General features: G+C 42.3%; 2 protein-coding genes and 1 long non-coding RNA gene across 5 annotated transcripts in view; all 3 read right to left on the reverse strand.

Annotated features, from left to right (window-relative positions):
• The window catches only part of LOC135258591 (uncharacterized), a 93,284-nt gene extending 87,629 nt beyond the window's left edge, over positions 1-5,655 (reverse strand). Inside the window, 5 exon segments of the mRNA XM_064342057.1 lie at positions 4,576-4,762; positions 4,764-4,913; positions 4,915-5,079; positions 5,081-5,522; positions 5,643-5,655. Of these exon segments, the coding sequence (XP_064198127.1) occupies positions 4,576-4,762; positions 4,764-4,913; positions 4,915-5,079; positions 5,081-5,522; positions 5,643-5,655 (957 nt within the window).
• A 40-nt stretch (positions 5,656-5,695) lies between these two features.
• Positions 5,696-15,702, reverse strand: LOC135258517 (uncharacterized). Of its 3 annotated transcripts, XR_010331019.1 has the most exons (4): positions 14,954-15,702; positions 14,364-14,493; positions 6,961-7,019; positions 5,696-5,822 (listed from the first exon to the last, which is right to left on the reverse strand). It is a non-coding gene; the product is annotated as an uncharacterized LOC135258517 (long non-coding RNA). The 3 variants fall into 3 exon arrangements; XR_010331020.1 differs by lacking the exon at positions 14,954-15,702 and having other exon boundaries at positions 13,257-14,946; XR_010331018.1 differs by lacking the exon at positions 14,954-15,702 and having other exon boundaries at positions 14,364-14,941.
• LOC135258539 (mucin-2-like) lies at positions 9,241-12,162 on the reverse strand. The gene is made up of 3 exons (XM_064342005.1): positions 10,784-12,162; positions 9,302-10,648; positions 9,241-9,267 (listed from the first exon to the last, which is right to left on the reverse strand). Exons 2-3 carry the CDS (start codon positions 10,448-10,450, stop codon positions 9,241-9,243), a joined length of 1,176 nt encoding a protein of 391 aa, XP_064198075.1. The 5' UTR covers positions 10,451-10,648; positions 10,784-12,162.
• Positions 15,703-16,651: the final 949 nt, after the last annotated feature.

Consider the following 16,651-nt stretch of genomic DNA (forward strand, 5'->3'; position numbering starts at 1 on the left):
TTACTGGCCTGTGTTCTTTAAAACCACCGGCAGGTTTGCTAATGATATTTCACGCATTGCATAGCTATGGCATGGTGCTGCACTAACGAAGTCACAGACTGGTAAACCTCCGGTTTAAGGCTTGAATCCCGACTCGCCTCAGGCAGATAATTTCCTCTTTTACACTAACGTATTCTTACGCTTATATTTGCTTTACCAAAACTCACTCACGGCCACCCATATGCATTTCATGATGGCAAATGTAATCCTTTTATTTAAAAGTTACACCAGTTCACCACTGTGCCATTTCTACTAACTATATTTCTTAACTTGGCTACCGTACAAAACCTTATCAGCAAACGCCATGTTTCTACATTCATGTTACCTCGCCCTGTTCTCTATCTAGCCACATAGGCTACAAACAATTACTACGGATGTACGTTCTGCAACTCCGCATTAAAACATTACATTTAAAATCATGATTCACTCATAAATATAACTACTAGCACTGAACATGAGAAAAACACATTAGTGCAATAGATTGCACACATTATTTAACCCTCCACTTCAACAACTAACGTTAAATACAGACTGTTATATATACCGTTTGATAAGGAAACTAAGCTCGCTCATGGTCACTTCATTTACTTCGCACTATAGTCTGTGATCATGTCAACCTTCACCTACATGCCCATTCTGCTAAAAACATTGTTTCAACTACGCAATTTCATCATTTTGCCTAATTTATCTCACACTGTTGTTATTTTCTCATATGCAAAGCCTGCTGGGACATATGCGTCTGCTCCTATTCTCCACTATCAACTTTTCCGGTTCTAGCTTAACAAAACAGCAAAGAGGATTCCTACCTGCAGATAAGCCTATCAAAATGCCTGCAAATGCAGTCCATTTACCATTTACCATCGTAACTGTCGTAACTGTCGTAACAATCTCATTACATCTCCCCTTTAAATTCCTTTCCCCTCAGTGCAACTGCTCGGTGCTTAACATTCAAATAATCAAGTAGGCGTGATTTACTCTAAGACCACAAGTTAACCTTAGCAAACATTTTACCTTACTGTATAATAACTAATAACTTCACTCCAATTACAGTAGGCTATATATATATATATATATATATATATATATATATATATATACATATATATATATTTCTTTTACTCCAATTATTCTTCTCTTTCCCCTGCGAGTAAATAAACATTTGTTGACAACTTGTTTCTGGAACTCTTTTATACATTTCAGGAACGGTGGCAACCTAACTCCAAACAATGTATGAACAGTGGATTTCCCCTTTACAGGAAATCCACCCGGCAGGGTGAGGCAGCATACGCTGTGCAGGAGGTAGCGCAGGGGCGCGAAAAACACACAAAATGGCGCGGGCCCCACCCAAATAAAAACAAAAACAGAGGCTTCAAAGACAGAGAGCACAGCAAAACGTGTGGGAGATGTGGCAAGACAGCTCACAGGAAGGAGGAGAAATGCCCTGCAGCTAAGTCTACATGCCACAAATGTAAGAAACCAGGACATTGGGAGAGGATGTTACGCCTTGGCGGAGGCATGCCCCATACCTATACAGCACCGAGAGTTTGGCACTTTTCAGGGTTCCCCACAGAAATAACCACAACAGCCACAGACACTCAGCCCTTAAAAACATTAAATTCTGTACATTCTGACCCCATTTCAACAAACAGAACTCATAAACAACTTCACATGTCCACACAATAAAGCCCCAAACTAAGGGGATTTAGCGTTTTCTCCTTCTCCTTCTCCTTCTCATGTTTCCTGCCGCCTATCCCACTAATAACATGTCTCCCCATTGGACATTTTACCGACACCCGCCAAATCTTCACCTACACGACCCAATGAAAAACTCGCCTACACACACAAATACCCATACCTTTTTACTCTGAAACATTTTCAGTACAAACAGCTTGTGGCCTAGTGGGTAAGGTTACAGGTTTGGGAACACAGGGTTGGAGGTTCAAGCCCAGCTAGGAACGTGTTTCTTTAACCTGCTTTTACCCTCACTAATAATTGTCTCCTACTTCTCAATTACTGCTTTTGCACCATATCTACCAGCCGTTCCCGAACTGTATTATGACGTACCGTCTGCACGTTCAATTGTTAACCGGCTACAATATTGCAAAGCCATATGGATTCAACGGGAGCTCCTCTGTGCTAACTCGCCTGTGTTCTTCTTTAAAACCACGGACAGGTTTGCTAATGATATTTCACGCATTGCATAGCTATGTCATGGTGCTGCCCGAACAAAGTGACAGACTGGTAAACCTCCGGTTGAACGATTGAATCCCGCCTCGTTCTCAGGCAGATAATTTCCTCTTTTACACTAACGTTCTCTTACGCTTATATTTGCTTTACCAAAACTCACTCATGGCCACCCAATGCATTTCATGATGGCAAATGTAATCCTTTTATCAAAAAGTTACACCAGTTCACAGCTGTGCCATTTCTACTAACTACATTTCTTCACTTGGCTACTGTACAAACCTTCTTATCAGCAAACGCCACGTTTCTACATCATGTTACCTCGCCCTGTTCTCTATCCAGCCACATACAAACAATTACTACGTATGTACGTTCTGCAACTCCCCATTAAAATATTACATTTAAAAACATGATTCAGTACTAGTACTGAACATGAAAAAACACAGCAGTGCAATAGATTTCACGTTACTTAACCCCCACTTTAACAGCTGGCGCTTTACAGCGACTGTTATATATACCGTTCGATAAGGAATATAAGCTTGCTCATGGTCACTCCATTTACTTCGCACTATACTCCGTGATCATGTCAACTTTCACCTACATGCCCATTCTGCTAAAAACATATTGTTTCAACTCCGAAATTTCACAATTTCACCCTAATTTCTCTCACACTGTTGTTATTTTCTCATATGCAAAACCTGCTGGGACATATGCGTCTGCTCCTATTCTCCACTATCATGTTCTCCGGTTCTAGTTTAGCAAAACAGCGAAGAGGATTCCTACCTGCAGATAAGCCTATCAAAATGCCTTATAAACTTTACAAACACTAAAAGTGCATCTCCACGAAATAACAGACAACGGAGCAGGACAGAAGGCTACACAAGTTGCGACCTAGAGAGTTATAATTCTACGGGCTTGCTGATTCTTTTGTCAGTCAAGGCTCGTTGGATGGACGTCAAATCTGTGAGTACATACACTGGCCATATTTCATATGCATCTCTGATACGTTTTACACTTATACGCCACCGCACCCTTTGTCACAGCCACTGTTTTACATATATAGCAAACCGAAACTGCTAAACAGTACACGCTCAGACTGTACAAATTCACACAAGGATAGCCATAATCCACAACCGTTTCTTACAGGGTCACTTCGCATTTCTCACTCTCATAATAAAACGCTTTGCAAAAAGAAATGATATCTCATAAAAAACACGTTTTCAACAAAAATGCCAAGTTACTCAAAAGTATTGATATCAAAATGACGCCAAGTTACGCTACTACAAACAACATAGGCTATCTTGCCTCACCGAAATGACATAAGATGTATTTCAAAGCAATGCTACCCAATACTTCCTCAACTCTTTCAAGTCACTATATAAGTCAAGTCAGTATAAACATATACTTAACCGCAACATAGAAAGATATGTCATCAATAACTATAAAAATCAGTGAATTATCCAACATTGAGTGCCTTGATGTTTGATGGGGAGTGCTGAGCAACTTCAAAATTCAATTGAGCACCTTTGGGTCCTTGTTAGTCTTGATATGTTTCATTGGTATCTGGTAAACCAGTGTTGCTGAAACACTGCATCATATAGGAACCCCAAATATTTTTATTTGTAAAGAGATATAGCTGGATTTCCTGGATTTCCATTCATGATGTGCACTGAATGAAAGTAGTCATGCTTAGTACGACATAGCTCAGGAAATAAGAGCGGTTGTCTGGCAGTCGGAGGGTTGCCGGTTCGATCCCCGATCTGGGCGTGTCGAAGTGTCCCTGAGCAAGACATCTAACCCCTAACTGCTCTGGTGAATGCGAGGTATCAATTGTAAAACGCTTTGGATAAAAGCGCTATTTAAATGCAGTCCATTTACCATTTACCCCCCAGTTCCCATAGAGATCCATTCAAATGGAAAGCGTTTTAGTACCGCTTGTAGGACAACCTGAAAATAAGATATCCAGACTCTGATGATGTTGATAGGTCATGGGCATCAGGAAGTCATGGCATGCAAAGGATATGCAACCAAGTATTCAAAAATGACAATTTAATCTATGATTATGTTAATTTGTCCAATTATTTTTGAGCCCCTAAAATTTGGGGGGGGACTATGTATAAAAAGGGCTGTAGGTCCTACAATGTTCACTTGATATGGATGTAAATATGGTCAAATCAAAGCTGAAAGTCTGCACTTTAACCACATTGTGACTGTTTTATGTCAACTGTCTGTTTGTTGGAGAACAGAACAAAAAAATGTGTCCCTGTCCAAACACATACAGATTGCACTGTATATTTACTTTAATTTGTTTACAGGAAATCACAGAGAGCAATTAAATGGCTTCATACTTACATCTGTTTCCAGTATCAGTGCATCACTCTGCTGTTTGAAGTGAGCCATCAGCACTAGCAGAACATATGGAGCTGCCACACTGGTATTGCTTCGGGTCAGAACAGCCTTGACTTCACTATTGGTAGGGTTTTTCTTGAGGAACTCCATGATATTTTGCCCATTTCCTTCAAGAGATGCTTCCAGTTCTCAAAATGTTGATGTCTGTTAACATCTCAAAATGTGTACACATACTCCTAGGGACAAACAGGTATGGCCACTGAGATTTCAGATATTCAAGTGTGTGGGCCGGTGTTGTGTTTATCATCTTGCGCTGTAAGTAGTACGTTGCCTCCATGAGATTCTGTACTTTCAATCCCAGACAAGCCCTCACGAGAGAAGAACTCCAAAAGTATCTTTGTTTTCTCTTCCAGTGTGCTTTCTGTTTCTTCAGGTGGAAGGTCTGGCTGCCACCGTGTGCAGCCATAGCTATCTGCAGGGCCTGTGTTTGGCTTTGCCCGTGGTGACAGACCTGCGCCGTGCCAAAGTGTTATTTCTGTTTAAATGCTCAACATGAATTTTTATTTGACTCAGGAGAGATGCATATCCTCCCCCTATAAATTTCCCTTCTATCATGTCAGCGAAGGACTGCGGAAACTCGTTGACAATCTTGACAGAAATTATGAGGCACTGCGACCACGAAGGGTTGGCCTCAAACTTCCTCATTTTGTCCACCAAGACCCGAACCATTTGCCTTCTATCTGCTGGTGAGGACCTTATCCCACTTTCAGTGGCAGTACAAATACCTGGTGGCACTTTCTCCCAGGGTACCTGGAAAGTTTCTGGCCATTTTTGCTTTACTGGTGGCCGTATGGAATGTGATGGTGAAGGGCTACTGGATCTCAAGGAGCTTGACAGTGATGAACTGCCTTCTGGGGACTGGAGTAGGGGGGTAGCACAACTTATGGCATCTGGCAATGAAAACAAAAATCTATCGTTATGAATATTGACTAAAATTATGCCATAATTAATTAGATAAAACAATAAGCTTTTTAATACACTTTAATTTGGTAGTGAAGTAGTAAATATACAGTACCTGCTCATTTCCATGCATTTAAAAGTTTTCTGCACTGGATTGGTACTGCAAGTCATCTTTGCTTTCCACTCCCTGGTGTAAGATCGTTTCAACCAACAGAGTGAGCGTCTCTTCTGGCACACTTGGCAGGACAGAAATGACTGCGTCCTTGATGCTCTCACTTATATCAGACATTCTGAAGGAAAGGAGTGGCGAAGGGCTATTAGAGACAGACCAAACATGTTGTACACAGGCAAAGGGTAATAGTCAAGCAGGCTTGCATGTTCTAGGCAGAAATAATTTGAAATGGGGTTCTCTGAGCCCATCTTTAGGCAGTAAATCCCCTGATCAAAAATGAAATCAGACTGGCATTTCTCTGTGACAAAGTAAACAACTGTTGCAAACAAGAATCAGTTCTATCTTGCCAAAGACACCATTCTTCTCCAAGACAACACACGTGGCTTTTTTTTGTAGCTTGTGCCTTTAACGGTGATATTGTGTACAGCCACAGAGTTACGTAGCTGGAGGCCTAAATGATCAACAGATTGTTTTATCTTGTCATTGTAATCATTTGGAAAAGAAATCTGTACCTCTGTCAAAAATGACACAAGGTGGAAATATATTACCAGCACAGAGAAATGCTTGTAAAAGTTGATGCCTCTCTGCTAATGTGGAACACAAATTCTTGAAGTTGTGTAATTTGCGAGCACACTTTAAAATGTGTGTGTGTTTACTCTCAAACCTAAGGGTCCAAGAGCGAATAAGAGGCCCAAAGCAAGTATAAGTTCAGGATAGTGACGTATATGATGATGTTTCAGCTTAAGTGGGTGATTAGGAAAACAATACTGTCGACTCGGCAAATACTCCTCAATAAGGACTTTCAAGTAGGCCATCTGGCTAGTTGCAATGGCAGGAGCACAAACAATTTCAACTTTTTGCCTTAGCTGCAACACAAATTGCCAAACTTCATTTTCAACTGGATTTTAAATTTTGTCCCCAATCAAGAGGCAGAAGTCTAAGGAAACACCAATTCTGGACAGCATGTCCACTCAATTTCTCACTTCCTGGATTCATTTCGCATGGCTTATTGCTGGCGTCATTGCCAAGGTACCTGAAGTGATTAAGCTGTCCATTCAGTTCTCTATACGTGAAGAATTTCTGATTTGTGACAAAATGACTTGGGTATAGAGCTAAGTCATATGCGACGATACCCTCAAATAAGTCATGGCCCAGACAAGGAGGCAGACCAAGTTGGCACACATGGAAGTGGGTTAATTTGATAAATTTGGAATCAAATCAAATTTAATTCCCAGTGACAGTTTTGATGTACTTACGTTATGCTGCATGCTGTGCTGCACGCTGTCTTTGTATGATGCAATTGTTTTCTTTTCACCTGTTGTGAAGGGAGATGACAAAAATTGAGCATGGCCAACAGTACATAATAGAGCCCGACCGATGCCAGATTTTTGGGTCCGGCGCCAATCTCGATTTTGGAGAGTCCTAGCCCACCGATTACCGATGTTTTGACCGATATTTTGTCAAAAAGTGCAACATTTTCAAATCAATTTGAAAAACTTATATTTTAACCTCTCAAGGCACAAGCCAAATCTTGCCAATCCTTGCCCATTTAGGGGTACCCTATTTAAAGCTTTATAACTCCAGATGTAAACACCACAAAGACCTGAAAAATGGCTTAAAATAAGCAAGACATCTGTACAATTTACAATACTAACGCAGATTAGTTTATATTCATAATTTTGTAAGAAATAAAGTGCCACAAATGCAATTGTTTTGACAAAAAAACAAAAATAAATTTGCACTTTTTAAGTTTGTAATGAAATACTGAGAGATTGCATATATACAGGAGGTTAAACTATACATGTGCTAGGTCAAAAACTTCTTGACCACAAGTTCATAAAATCTAAGGGTGGATATGTAGAACTACTATAGATGTACGAAGCAAAAACTAAGCAGTGTACCCAGCATCTCCAAATCTATTCAAAATGTCTAAATTATGCATTGCTGTAAATCATAACATATCCACGTATTTCACTACAAATCAACTGTTATGACTCAAGAAAATCACTGTTGCATGCTTCACAAAAACTATTACATTTCCATCTAACGCTTACATTACAGTGTGAAATATTTACATTATATAACACCACTAACCTATTTAAAGATACTCAATTTCTAAAATAACGTAATAACCGAAATATTTTGAGCAGTAACTTACATAGCAATGATGAAATCTTATCTATGTTCAGTAGATGGAGACAGAGACAGTAAATCAATGACAGTTATATCCGCTTCTGTTTTTTACATTTTACATTACATTATAGGCATTTAGCATAGGTTTCATGATGTAGAGGCGCAAAAGAAACACGAATGAAATAAGGATCGTAGTGCCAGAAGTGACCACATTGATCAGGACTCCAACCCTGTAGAGTAAGCTTGTTCAGCAAGCAAGAATCCTACCAAGTACAAACTAGCACTGGAATCACACCTAATCATACAAAAACAATCCTGCCAGATACACTAACATAATCAAATTATCCTAGCTAGGTACAGTGAGCTGAACTATAGGCTAGGGAGGGGTGGGGAGAGGTGCAGCCTGAAGAGATGAGTCTTCAGTCTGCGTTTGAAAGTGGTGAGATTCTCTGCTGTTCTGACCATCACGGGGAGGTCATTCCACCAGCGAGGGGCCAGGACAGACAGCAGACGGGAGCGGGAAGTGCAGACGCGAAGAGGGGGAGGTGCCAAGCGTCCAGAGGTGGCAGAACGGAGAGGTCTGGCTGGTGTGTAGGGTCTGATGATCCTCTGAATGTACCCTGGTGCTGACCCTTTAGCTGCCTGGTATGCAAGCAACAAAGTCTTAAATTTGATGCGAGCCATAACAGGCAGCCAGTGGAGGTCAGTGAGCAGGGGGGTGACATGGGAATGTCTGGGGAGGTTGTAGACCAGACGCGCTGCAGCATTCTGGATGAGCTGCAGGGGTCTGATGGCGGATGCTGGCAGACCAGCCAGTAGCGAGTTGCAGTAGTCCAAGCGGGACAGGACCATCGCTTGAACCAGGAGCTGGGTTGCGTAGGTGGTGAGGAAGGGGCGGATTCTCCGGATGTTGTACAGGAAGAACCTGCACGTTCGACTCACCGCCGTGATGTTCTGGGAGAGGGACAGTCTGTTGTCCATCACCACTTCAAGGTTTTTTGCGGTGGGTGATGACACCACAGTGTCCCCTAGGGAAACAGAAAAGTCGAGAAGGTTAGAGGATGGAGCAGGGATGAAGATCATCTCCGTCTTGCCTGGGTTCAGCTTAAGATGGTGGTTATCCATCCAGCTCTGGATGTCCCTCAGGCAAGCAGAGATGCGAGCAGAGACCTGAGTGTCAGAGGGCGGGAAGGAGAGAAAGAGTTGGGTGTCATCGGCATAACAATGATAGGACAACCCATGGGCAGAGATTACAGGACCAAGAGATTGGGTGTACAGGGAGAATAGGAGGGGACCAAGGACAGAGCCCTGGGGAACTCCTGTGGCAAGGGGGCGAGGTGCTGATACTGCACCAGCCCAGGTGACTTGGAAGGAGCGACCGGAGAGGTAGGACTCAATCCAGTCTAGTGCGGTGCCACAGATCCCCATAGCTGCCAGGGAGGACAGGAGGATGGGGTGGTTAACGGTGTCAGAAAGGTCTAGGAGGATCAGGACAGATGAATGGGAGGCTGCTTGTGCGGCGTGAAGCGACTCATTGACCGAGAGGAGTGCGGTCTCTGTCGAGTGGCCAGGTCTGAAGCCAGACTGATAGGGGTCTAGGAGATTGTTCAGGGAGAGAAAAGAGGAGAGTTGATTAGAAGCAGCTCGTTCAATTGTTTTGGATAGGAAAGGGAGAAGGGAGACAGGACGGTAGTTCTGGATGACAGAGGGATCCAGAGTGGGCTTTTTCAGCAGTGGGGTGATGTGGGCCAGCTTGAAAGAAGAGGGGAAACATCCAGAAGACAAGGAGTTCACAAGGGAGGTGACATATGGGAGGATGTCAGGTGTGATAGTCTGAAGGAGAGAGGAAGGGATGGGGTCAAGAGCACAGGTGGTAGGGCGGTGGGAGAGTAGGAGCTGGGAAACAGAGTCAGTGAGGGGAGAGAAAGTGGAGAAACAAGGGGAGGGAACAGATGGGGGAGTGGGGAAGGGTGGTGGTGGACGTGAAGGAGCTGCGGATGTCTGCAATTTTCTCATCGAAGAAAACTGCAAAATCATCTGCAGCGAGGGAGGACTGAGGTGGGGAAGGAGTGCTGAGGAGAGAGGAGAAAATGGAGAACAGCTGATGACGGTTAGAGGCAGATTTATGAATTTTTGTTTGATAATAATTAATTTTGGAGCGGTAGAAAATGTAGCTAGCATAGACTGGTAGGCAGACAGGTCGGATTGAGCCATGGATTTCCTCCACTTCCTCTCCGCTGCACGTAGGCTGGCCCGGTTGGTTCGGATGGGGTCAGACATCCACGAACTGGGAGGGGACGAGCGTGCCTGCCTGGAGACTAGAGGACAGAGAGAGTCAAGTGCTGAGGAGAGCGAGGAAGACAGAGTGGAGGATGCAGAGTCAGTGGGAAGGTTGGAGAAGGATTCAAGAGTGGGGAGTGAAGCAGTGACACTGGAAGCGAGAGAGGAGGGAGAGAGGGAGCGGAGATTACGGCGGACCATGACAGTAGGAGTGGATGGAGGGGAGGGAGGGAGGGGAGTAAGAGGGAGGGAGAAGGAAATGGAGTGGTGGTCAGACTGGTGCAGAGGGGTCACTGTGGGATTGGAAGAGGAGCAATTCCTCAGGATAACCATCTAGGAGATTGCCAGCTTTGTGTGTTGGTGGGGAGTGCATTAGGGAGAGATCGAATGAGTGAAGTAGAGGCAGGAAGGCTGCGGAGTGGGAGGCATCAAGGTGGATGTTGAAGTCTCCCAGGAGGATCAGTGGGGTGCCATCCTCCGGGAAGGAGCTCAGCAGGGTGTCGAGCTCATCAAGGAAGCTTCCCAGGGGCCCTGGAGGGCGACAGATAACAACAATATACAAGTTAACAGGATAGGTGATTGAGACAGAGTGGTATTCAAAGGTAGAGATGGAGAGGTGAGAGAGGGGGAGAATAGAGAATTTCCAGGAGGGAGAGATCAGCAAACCTGTGCCCCCACCACGGCCAGATGGGCGGGGGGTGTGAGAGAAGGAGAAGGAGAGGGCTGCAGGGGTTGCAGTGTTGCCTGGTGTGATCCAGGTCTCAGTCAGGGCAAGGAAATGTAAAGAGGAGGGACGCGTAGGCTGAAATGAAGTCAGCCTTCCGCGTAGCAGACTGGCAGTTCCATAGCCCTCCTGCGACCGTGAAGTTGTCACAGGGGGTCAATGAGGGATAGCGAAGGTTGGAGGGGTTCCGTCGCCGCGGGGGGCCTCGCCTGCAGAAGCGAGTTCTGAAGGGGAGAGAACAGGTTGGGATGGGATGGACACATGGCATAGCAATGAGGACAGGGAGTAGAGAGGGGAAGGGTGATGGTAGAAGGATAGGGATGCAATGACACAAAGCCAGACGACAAGCCCTAATTAGCAAATGAAAAGCAGCTGGTGACCAAGCAATTGCCCCACAAACCAGCAGCTAACTAGCTCCACACAATACCTGCTTGATGCAGTCAGTTAAGAGCAAATGAGGCCAATAAGATACTACACTTCACAAACAAACACCAAAACTAATGCTGGGCAAACTACAAAACAGGTAGAAGTCTAATCTAGCTACACTAATGGCAAAAAACAGATACTTAGCCCGCTCTAGGAGAACTTCTGCGGGTCCTGCACAGCTGAATCCCAATTGCACTTTCTGCCCAACTAACTCAAAACAGTTCTAATATAGTGTCGCTCCAAGCCAGACTACAAGCCCTAATTAGCAAATGAAAAGCAGCTGGTGACCAAGCAATTTCCCCACAAACCAGTAGCTAACTAGCTCCACACAATACCTGCTTGATGCAGTCAGTTAAGAGCAAATGAGGCCAATAAGATACTACACTTCACAAACAAACACCAAAACTAATGTTGGGCAAACTACAAAACAGGTAGAAGTCTAATCTAGCTACACTAATGGCAAAAAACAGATACTTAGCCCGCTCTAGGAGAACTTCTGCGGGTCCTGCACAGCTGAATCCTAATTGCACTAATTGTTTTGCTCCAGAAAACTATGTCAGCTAGGTCTATCAGCAAACATATGGCTTAGCTATGCCCAGAAGTCCTCAATAATAATGGTATTTTCCAAGGAATCATGAAAAACCGTTGACAACATTTCATTAGGTGTAACGTTTTTTAATGCTACCATATAGATGCCATGGTAAGAAAATGTTCGGTTACGCTAACCTATAAAACGCTATTCCAAAAGCAAAATCAGACATGTTATACATCGTTAGAAAGCTTATACTCTCACCTACTGATTGAGCGTCCGCCATTTTAGCAACCTCAAACAGTAAACAAACATAGGCTACTACCACACGGCTTTATTTATGGGCGGTGGCTTGACCGAAACAAAGTGACAACGAAATCAAACATGCTAATTAAACTGCACCCCCATCACGCCTCCAAAACCCGGCTGTAAGAATCACTAAAACAAGCCGACTTTGCTGACAAACTATAAGTATTTAGTGACCCTAAAACTGTTGTTTATTCTATTGAGTGACTTCTTCAACACTTTAACTTTCGTAATATGAAAAAAAGGAAAACAGTAAAAAAAAAAATTTAAAAAACTTTTTTTCTCTCCTAGCGCAATTTCAAGATTTGCGACTTGCGGACCTTTTCTCCAGCACTCGTCACATTTTATTCCTACTAAGACTATCTAACGAGCTTCCCTGTCCATAAGAATTAGGCGGTGAAAATAACTACAATGCGCTCTGACGCGTGACTAGACGACACACTCGCTCGCAATAACGCATTAGCTATGACACAGCCTCATTATTTCATATTATACTTTCTCAGTAAGTTAAATTAATTATATTTTCTTATTGTATTTCTACTACATGATCTCAAAGAGTAAGACATTATCTAGCGGAGCTAAAGAGTGAATCAAGTGTAACATTAGATGAAATTAAATTGACTGGATGAAATACATGAAAAAAACTACAATGCGCTTTCGTGCAGGTTACCCGCGCTAACTGTCAGTTGATTCACTTCTCCAACAGCAATCCTTCTCTCATGTTATCACGACAAAGCTAGATAACATGGCTTAAAATGATTCATGTTAGTGTTTTATCTGCGTTTTTACTGTCTGGTTAGCTTGCTACGATGACGCGTGACAAGATGACACTCGCTTGCAATCACGCCTTGGCTATTTACACAACATCATATAGTAGCTAATATCATTATATCAGATTTTTTTTAAAAAACAAATGTGTGACACATTCAATCACCATTTTATTTTGGCTGGTTATTTATTTGAGAATACAGCGATGTCCTCTGGAAATGTAGATCCTACGCTGCTTATGTGCTCACTTCCAGTTCATAAAGGCTTGCTAGCTTGCTAAAGTGAACCAAATATGTTAGCTAGCTCGCTCATTTGATAATGAGGATTGATAAACATAGTGGTCGTATAAACACATTTAATTAAAAACTTTCACTAAATATACATACCTTTATTGCCGCAACCGAATCTGTGCAGACAAGTCTTGCAGTGGAGAATATTGGATAAGGCACGAGTAACAAACGTCTTATTAAAGAAGTAGCGAGTCAGCTGCTGCAGTTCACACTTGTATTAGAGCTCCCTCTACTGGATAATTCTAGTAAATAGCAATTACAACGTTCGAACAGACAAGTACAGATAAATAATCATTGTTTTTTTTTTGTTTATTATACTTATTTAAAAATCGGGGCACATCGGCGGCATAACTGCCGATCCAGATGTGGTCAAAAAAGTCAAATAATGGCCGATATAACGGCCATACCGATATATCGGTCGGGCTCTAGTACATAATCTGCAGAAATGGGTGCTTTTACTGAAGTTTTCACTAAAGCCACTCTGTGATCCCAGATTATCTCCAGCTATGGCACACAATGTTCCTCGGTACACGTCCATCAGGTAAGACTATACCATTTAAATCAAAGTAGCGGATTTACCACTTCAAAAGCATCCTGGTACAGTACCAGACCAAGAGATTCCTCCTACTTCTTAAACAATACATTTGCTGCCACATCGCTACCATCCCAGATGTCTTCCAAGACATCTCTTGATCTAGACAAAGACTGTATCTCTTGTTTGTAGCTATGCGTTTGCTGCTTGACCGACTGACACCGAAAGAGTGATCGAAGTGTATCTTTTAACGGAATGTATTGAGCAAAACATTCCTTCCCTGAATCATTCTTTCCAAGATAAAGTGGGACTGGCTCAATGTATCTACACTGATTTTTAAAAACTGTTTTTTGTCTTTGATCAGTTTTCAAGGTACCAGTGTTGCATGCCCGAAACAAATCCTCGGATTTAAGAACCTCTATGACATTCTCTCTCTCACTGTCAGAGATATCCAATGATACCAGCTTTTCGTCCACCTTATGAAGTAAATGAGACTGACTGATATCATGCACTGCTTGAAAATCCTCAATAATAGACTGTATGACTGATGCTGGCAGTAAAAGTTTTGCCTGCAACTTTAAATAAAAGAAAGCCAAATTGTTCAAGAAAAGGGATTCATCTGCTCTCTCTGGCAGCACCGCTGCTTGGTCTCCCTCATTATCATCACTTACGTTACGTCGTCAGTCAAATCCCCCTCCAACACTGAAACATCCTCAACTTGTTCATTGGTTGCCGTTAGTCTCGTCTCTGTTCCTACTGTTACATGGCCCAGAAGACTGGATACTGTACAAGACTTGTGTACTGTGGAAAAATTAGAAATAAAGGAAGAGACAACTGAAAATGTTCTCCCACACTGACGAAATGGACAAGAAACTGCCCTGCCCTCTCCGATATGAGATTTCAAATGAGAGTTTAAACTGGATAAATCATTGCATCTAACATTGCAAAATTCTACATGACAAGATACACACTCGATTGCAGTTACCTGTGCTCTCCTCTTATCTTTATGCACTCGATATACATGACATTCCAACTGCGTCATGTTTCTGAACGAACGGGTGCAATCAAAAAAGGCGCATTTAAACAACGCGGTTGGAAGACTCGCATGTACTTTGATATGCCTAACAAACGCATACTTTGTTAAGCATTGGTGACCACAATACTGACATGGAAACATGCTTTCATACCAAGCTATCGCTGGCGAATGATTGGCCGTTATGATACTAACTAGTTTAATGAATTCGAAACGCACGTAGCCTACCTGCGCAATCCGGCGGCACTCTAGCCAGCTGCAACAAAAAATACTCGAAATACAGGGTTGCCTTGGAAAAGAACAAGAAAATTAATGTGAAATACAGATCAACGTATTCTGTTGGAAATCAAAAACGAACAAATTGTGATATAATTACTTTTAAATTCGCGTAGCCTATTAGGTGTGACACTCGAAACTTGGCATTGCTTTGTTAGCAAATTCTCTGCCGCCACTACTAACCAACGGCTTCCCAATATGCATTGCAATTTCCAGTTAATTACTGCAAATTCAAATGGTGTTATGCAGTTCAGAGCAAAATGCCCACAATGCTGTTCTGTCTTCAGCAATGTGCCGTATATCAATAAAACAGCAGGTTACTGTAGGAATTTCCCTGTAATTTCACATCAATTTCATCCCGTGTACCAACAATGACAATATGAGTTTGCTTTTATATTTATTGATTTTTATAGATTTAATCAGCTGGAAGTGAAATGTTCTTCTGCGGGCGTTTGGGCATATTATCTTACCGTTGTCAAGCAAAACTGGTTCGTAGTTCTAATTGGACCGTCGTTATGCATGCACTCTGGTTTGTAGTTCTATTTGCACCGTTGTTAAGTAAAAACCTCTGGTCGTAAGTTCTATGAAAACAATGATTTTATCAAGAAAAAATAGTTCCTTCCCGTTTCATACCATGCAATTTGTTGTGTTCAATAATAGATGTTACAGGTTGAGTGTATTCTGACCACTAGGAGGCACTGTATTACTTTCCGAGAGTAGTTGGAAGACTACCCTAGTAAGGATGTGACGTGGGGGAAAGTGTGTTGACGAGGAGGGATTGGGTTAAGATGCATACAGTCCTGCTCTTGAGTAGCCTAAAGCTAATTCTGATGCTCCCTGCTTGCCACAAAAGCCTCCTGATTCTGCAACACAACAACATAATTTAATAAAAACACCATATGTAAACCATGTGACAATCAAATTCATCTGCCTAGCACTGTCACGCTTTTTAAATGGTGTGTTCGCGCAGTGTAGACATAGCGTCTTTCTAAAACGGATTTTGAATCTGACCAAATGCAAACCTGTACTCGGCCACAGATGGACGCGTCATCTGTTTCAAATACATTTGATTATGCTATTAGCAATCTCATAAATCCAAATTCCCCAGACAGAAATAATTAACCAGTTCATCCAACACGAACGCTGTGGCATTGGAAACAATTTACACAACAGAATTGATCAAATACAAAACTGTAATCGGCAGCAGGTGAGTGCGTCACCCGTTTTAAATTCAGTTGATTACTCTATTAGCGATCTCATAAATCCAAATTCCTGAGACAGAAATAATGAACCAGTCCATCTAAAACGACCTTGTGTAATTGGAAACAATTGACCAAATACAAACCTGTAATCGGCCACAGATGGGTGTGTCATCCCTTTCAAATACATTTGATTACGCTATTAGCGATCTCATGAATCCAAATTCCACAGACAGAAATAATTAACCAGTGAAATAATTGAAGCCATTGGAACCATTGAAAACATTAATAAACCAATTTAAAATAGATGGAAAACAAAATAAATATCATGAATACAATAATATCATATGCATTTAACAGACATTTTTGATTGTCATAGGAATACATGCAACTGGAGAAAATTTTTGGTTCATTCAAAATAATTAAGAAACCCATTTCCTTACCTTTCATC

Source organism: Anguilla rostrata, chromosome 7 (genome assembly GCF_018555375.3).
Source record: "Anguilla rostrata isolate EN2019 chromosome 7, ASM1855537v3, whole genome shotgun sequence".
NCBI classification, from domain to species: Eukaryota; Metazoa; Chordata; class Actinopteri; order Anguilliformes; family Anguillidae; genus Anguilla; species Anguilla rostrata.

Bases quoted from the DNA above. Each gene is read 5' to 3' on its own strand.
- LOC135258539 (XM_064342005.1), bottom strand. From the start codon at position 10,450: ATGGTTATCCTGAGGAATTGCTCCTCTTCCAATCCCACAGTGACCCCT. The intron at 9,268-9,301 runs GTTAACCACCCC...CCTCCCTGGCAG, and splicing joins TCCTAGACCTTTCTGACACC to CTATGGGGATCTGTGGCACC.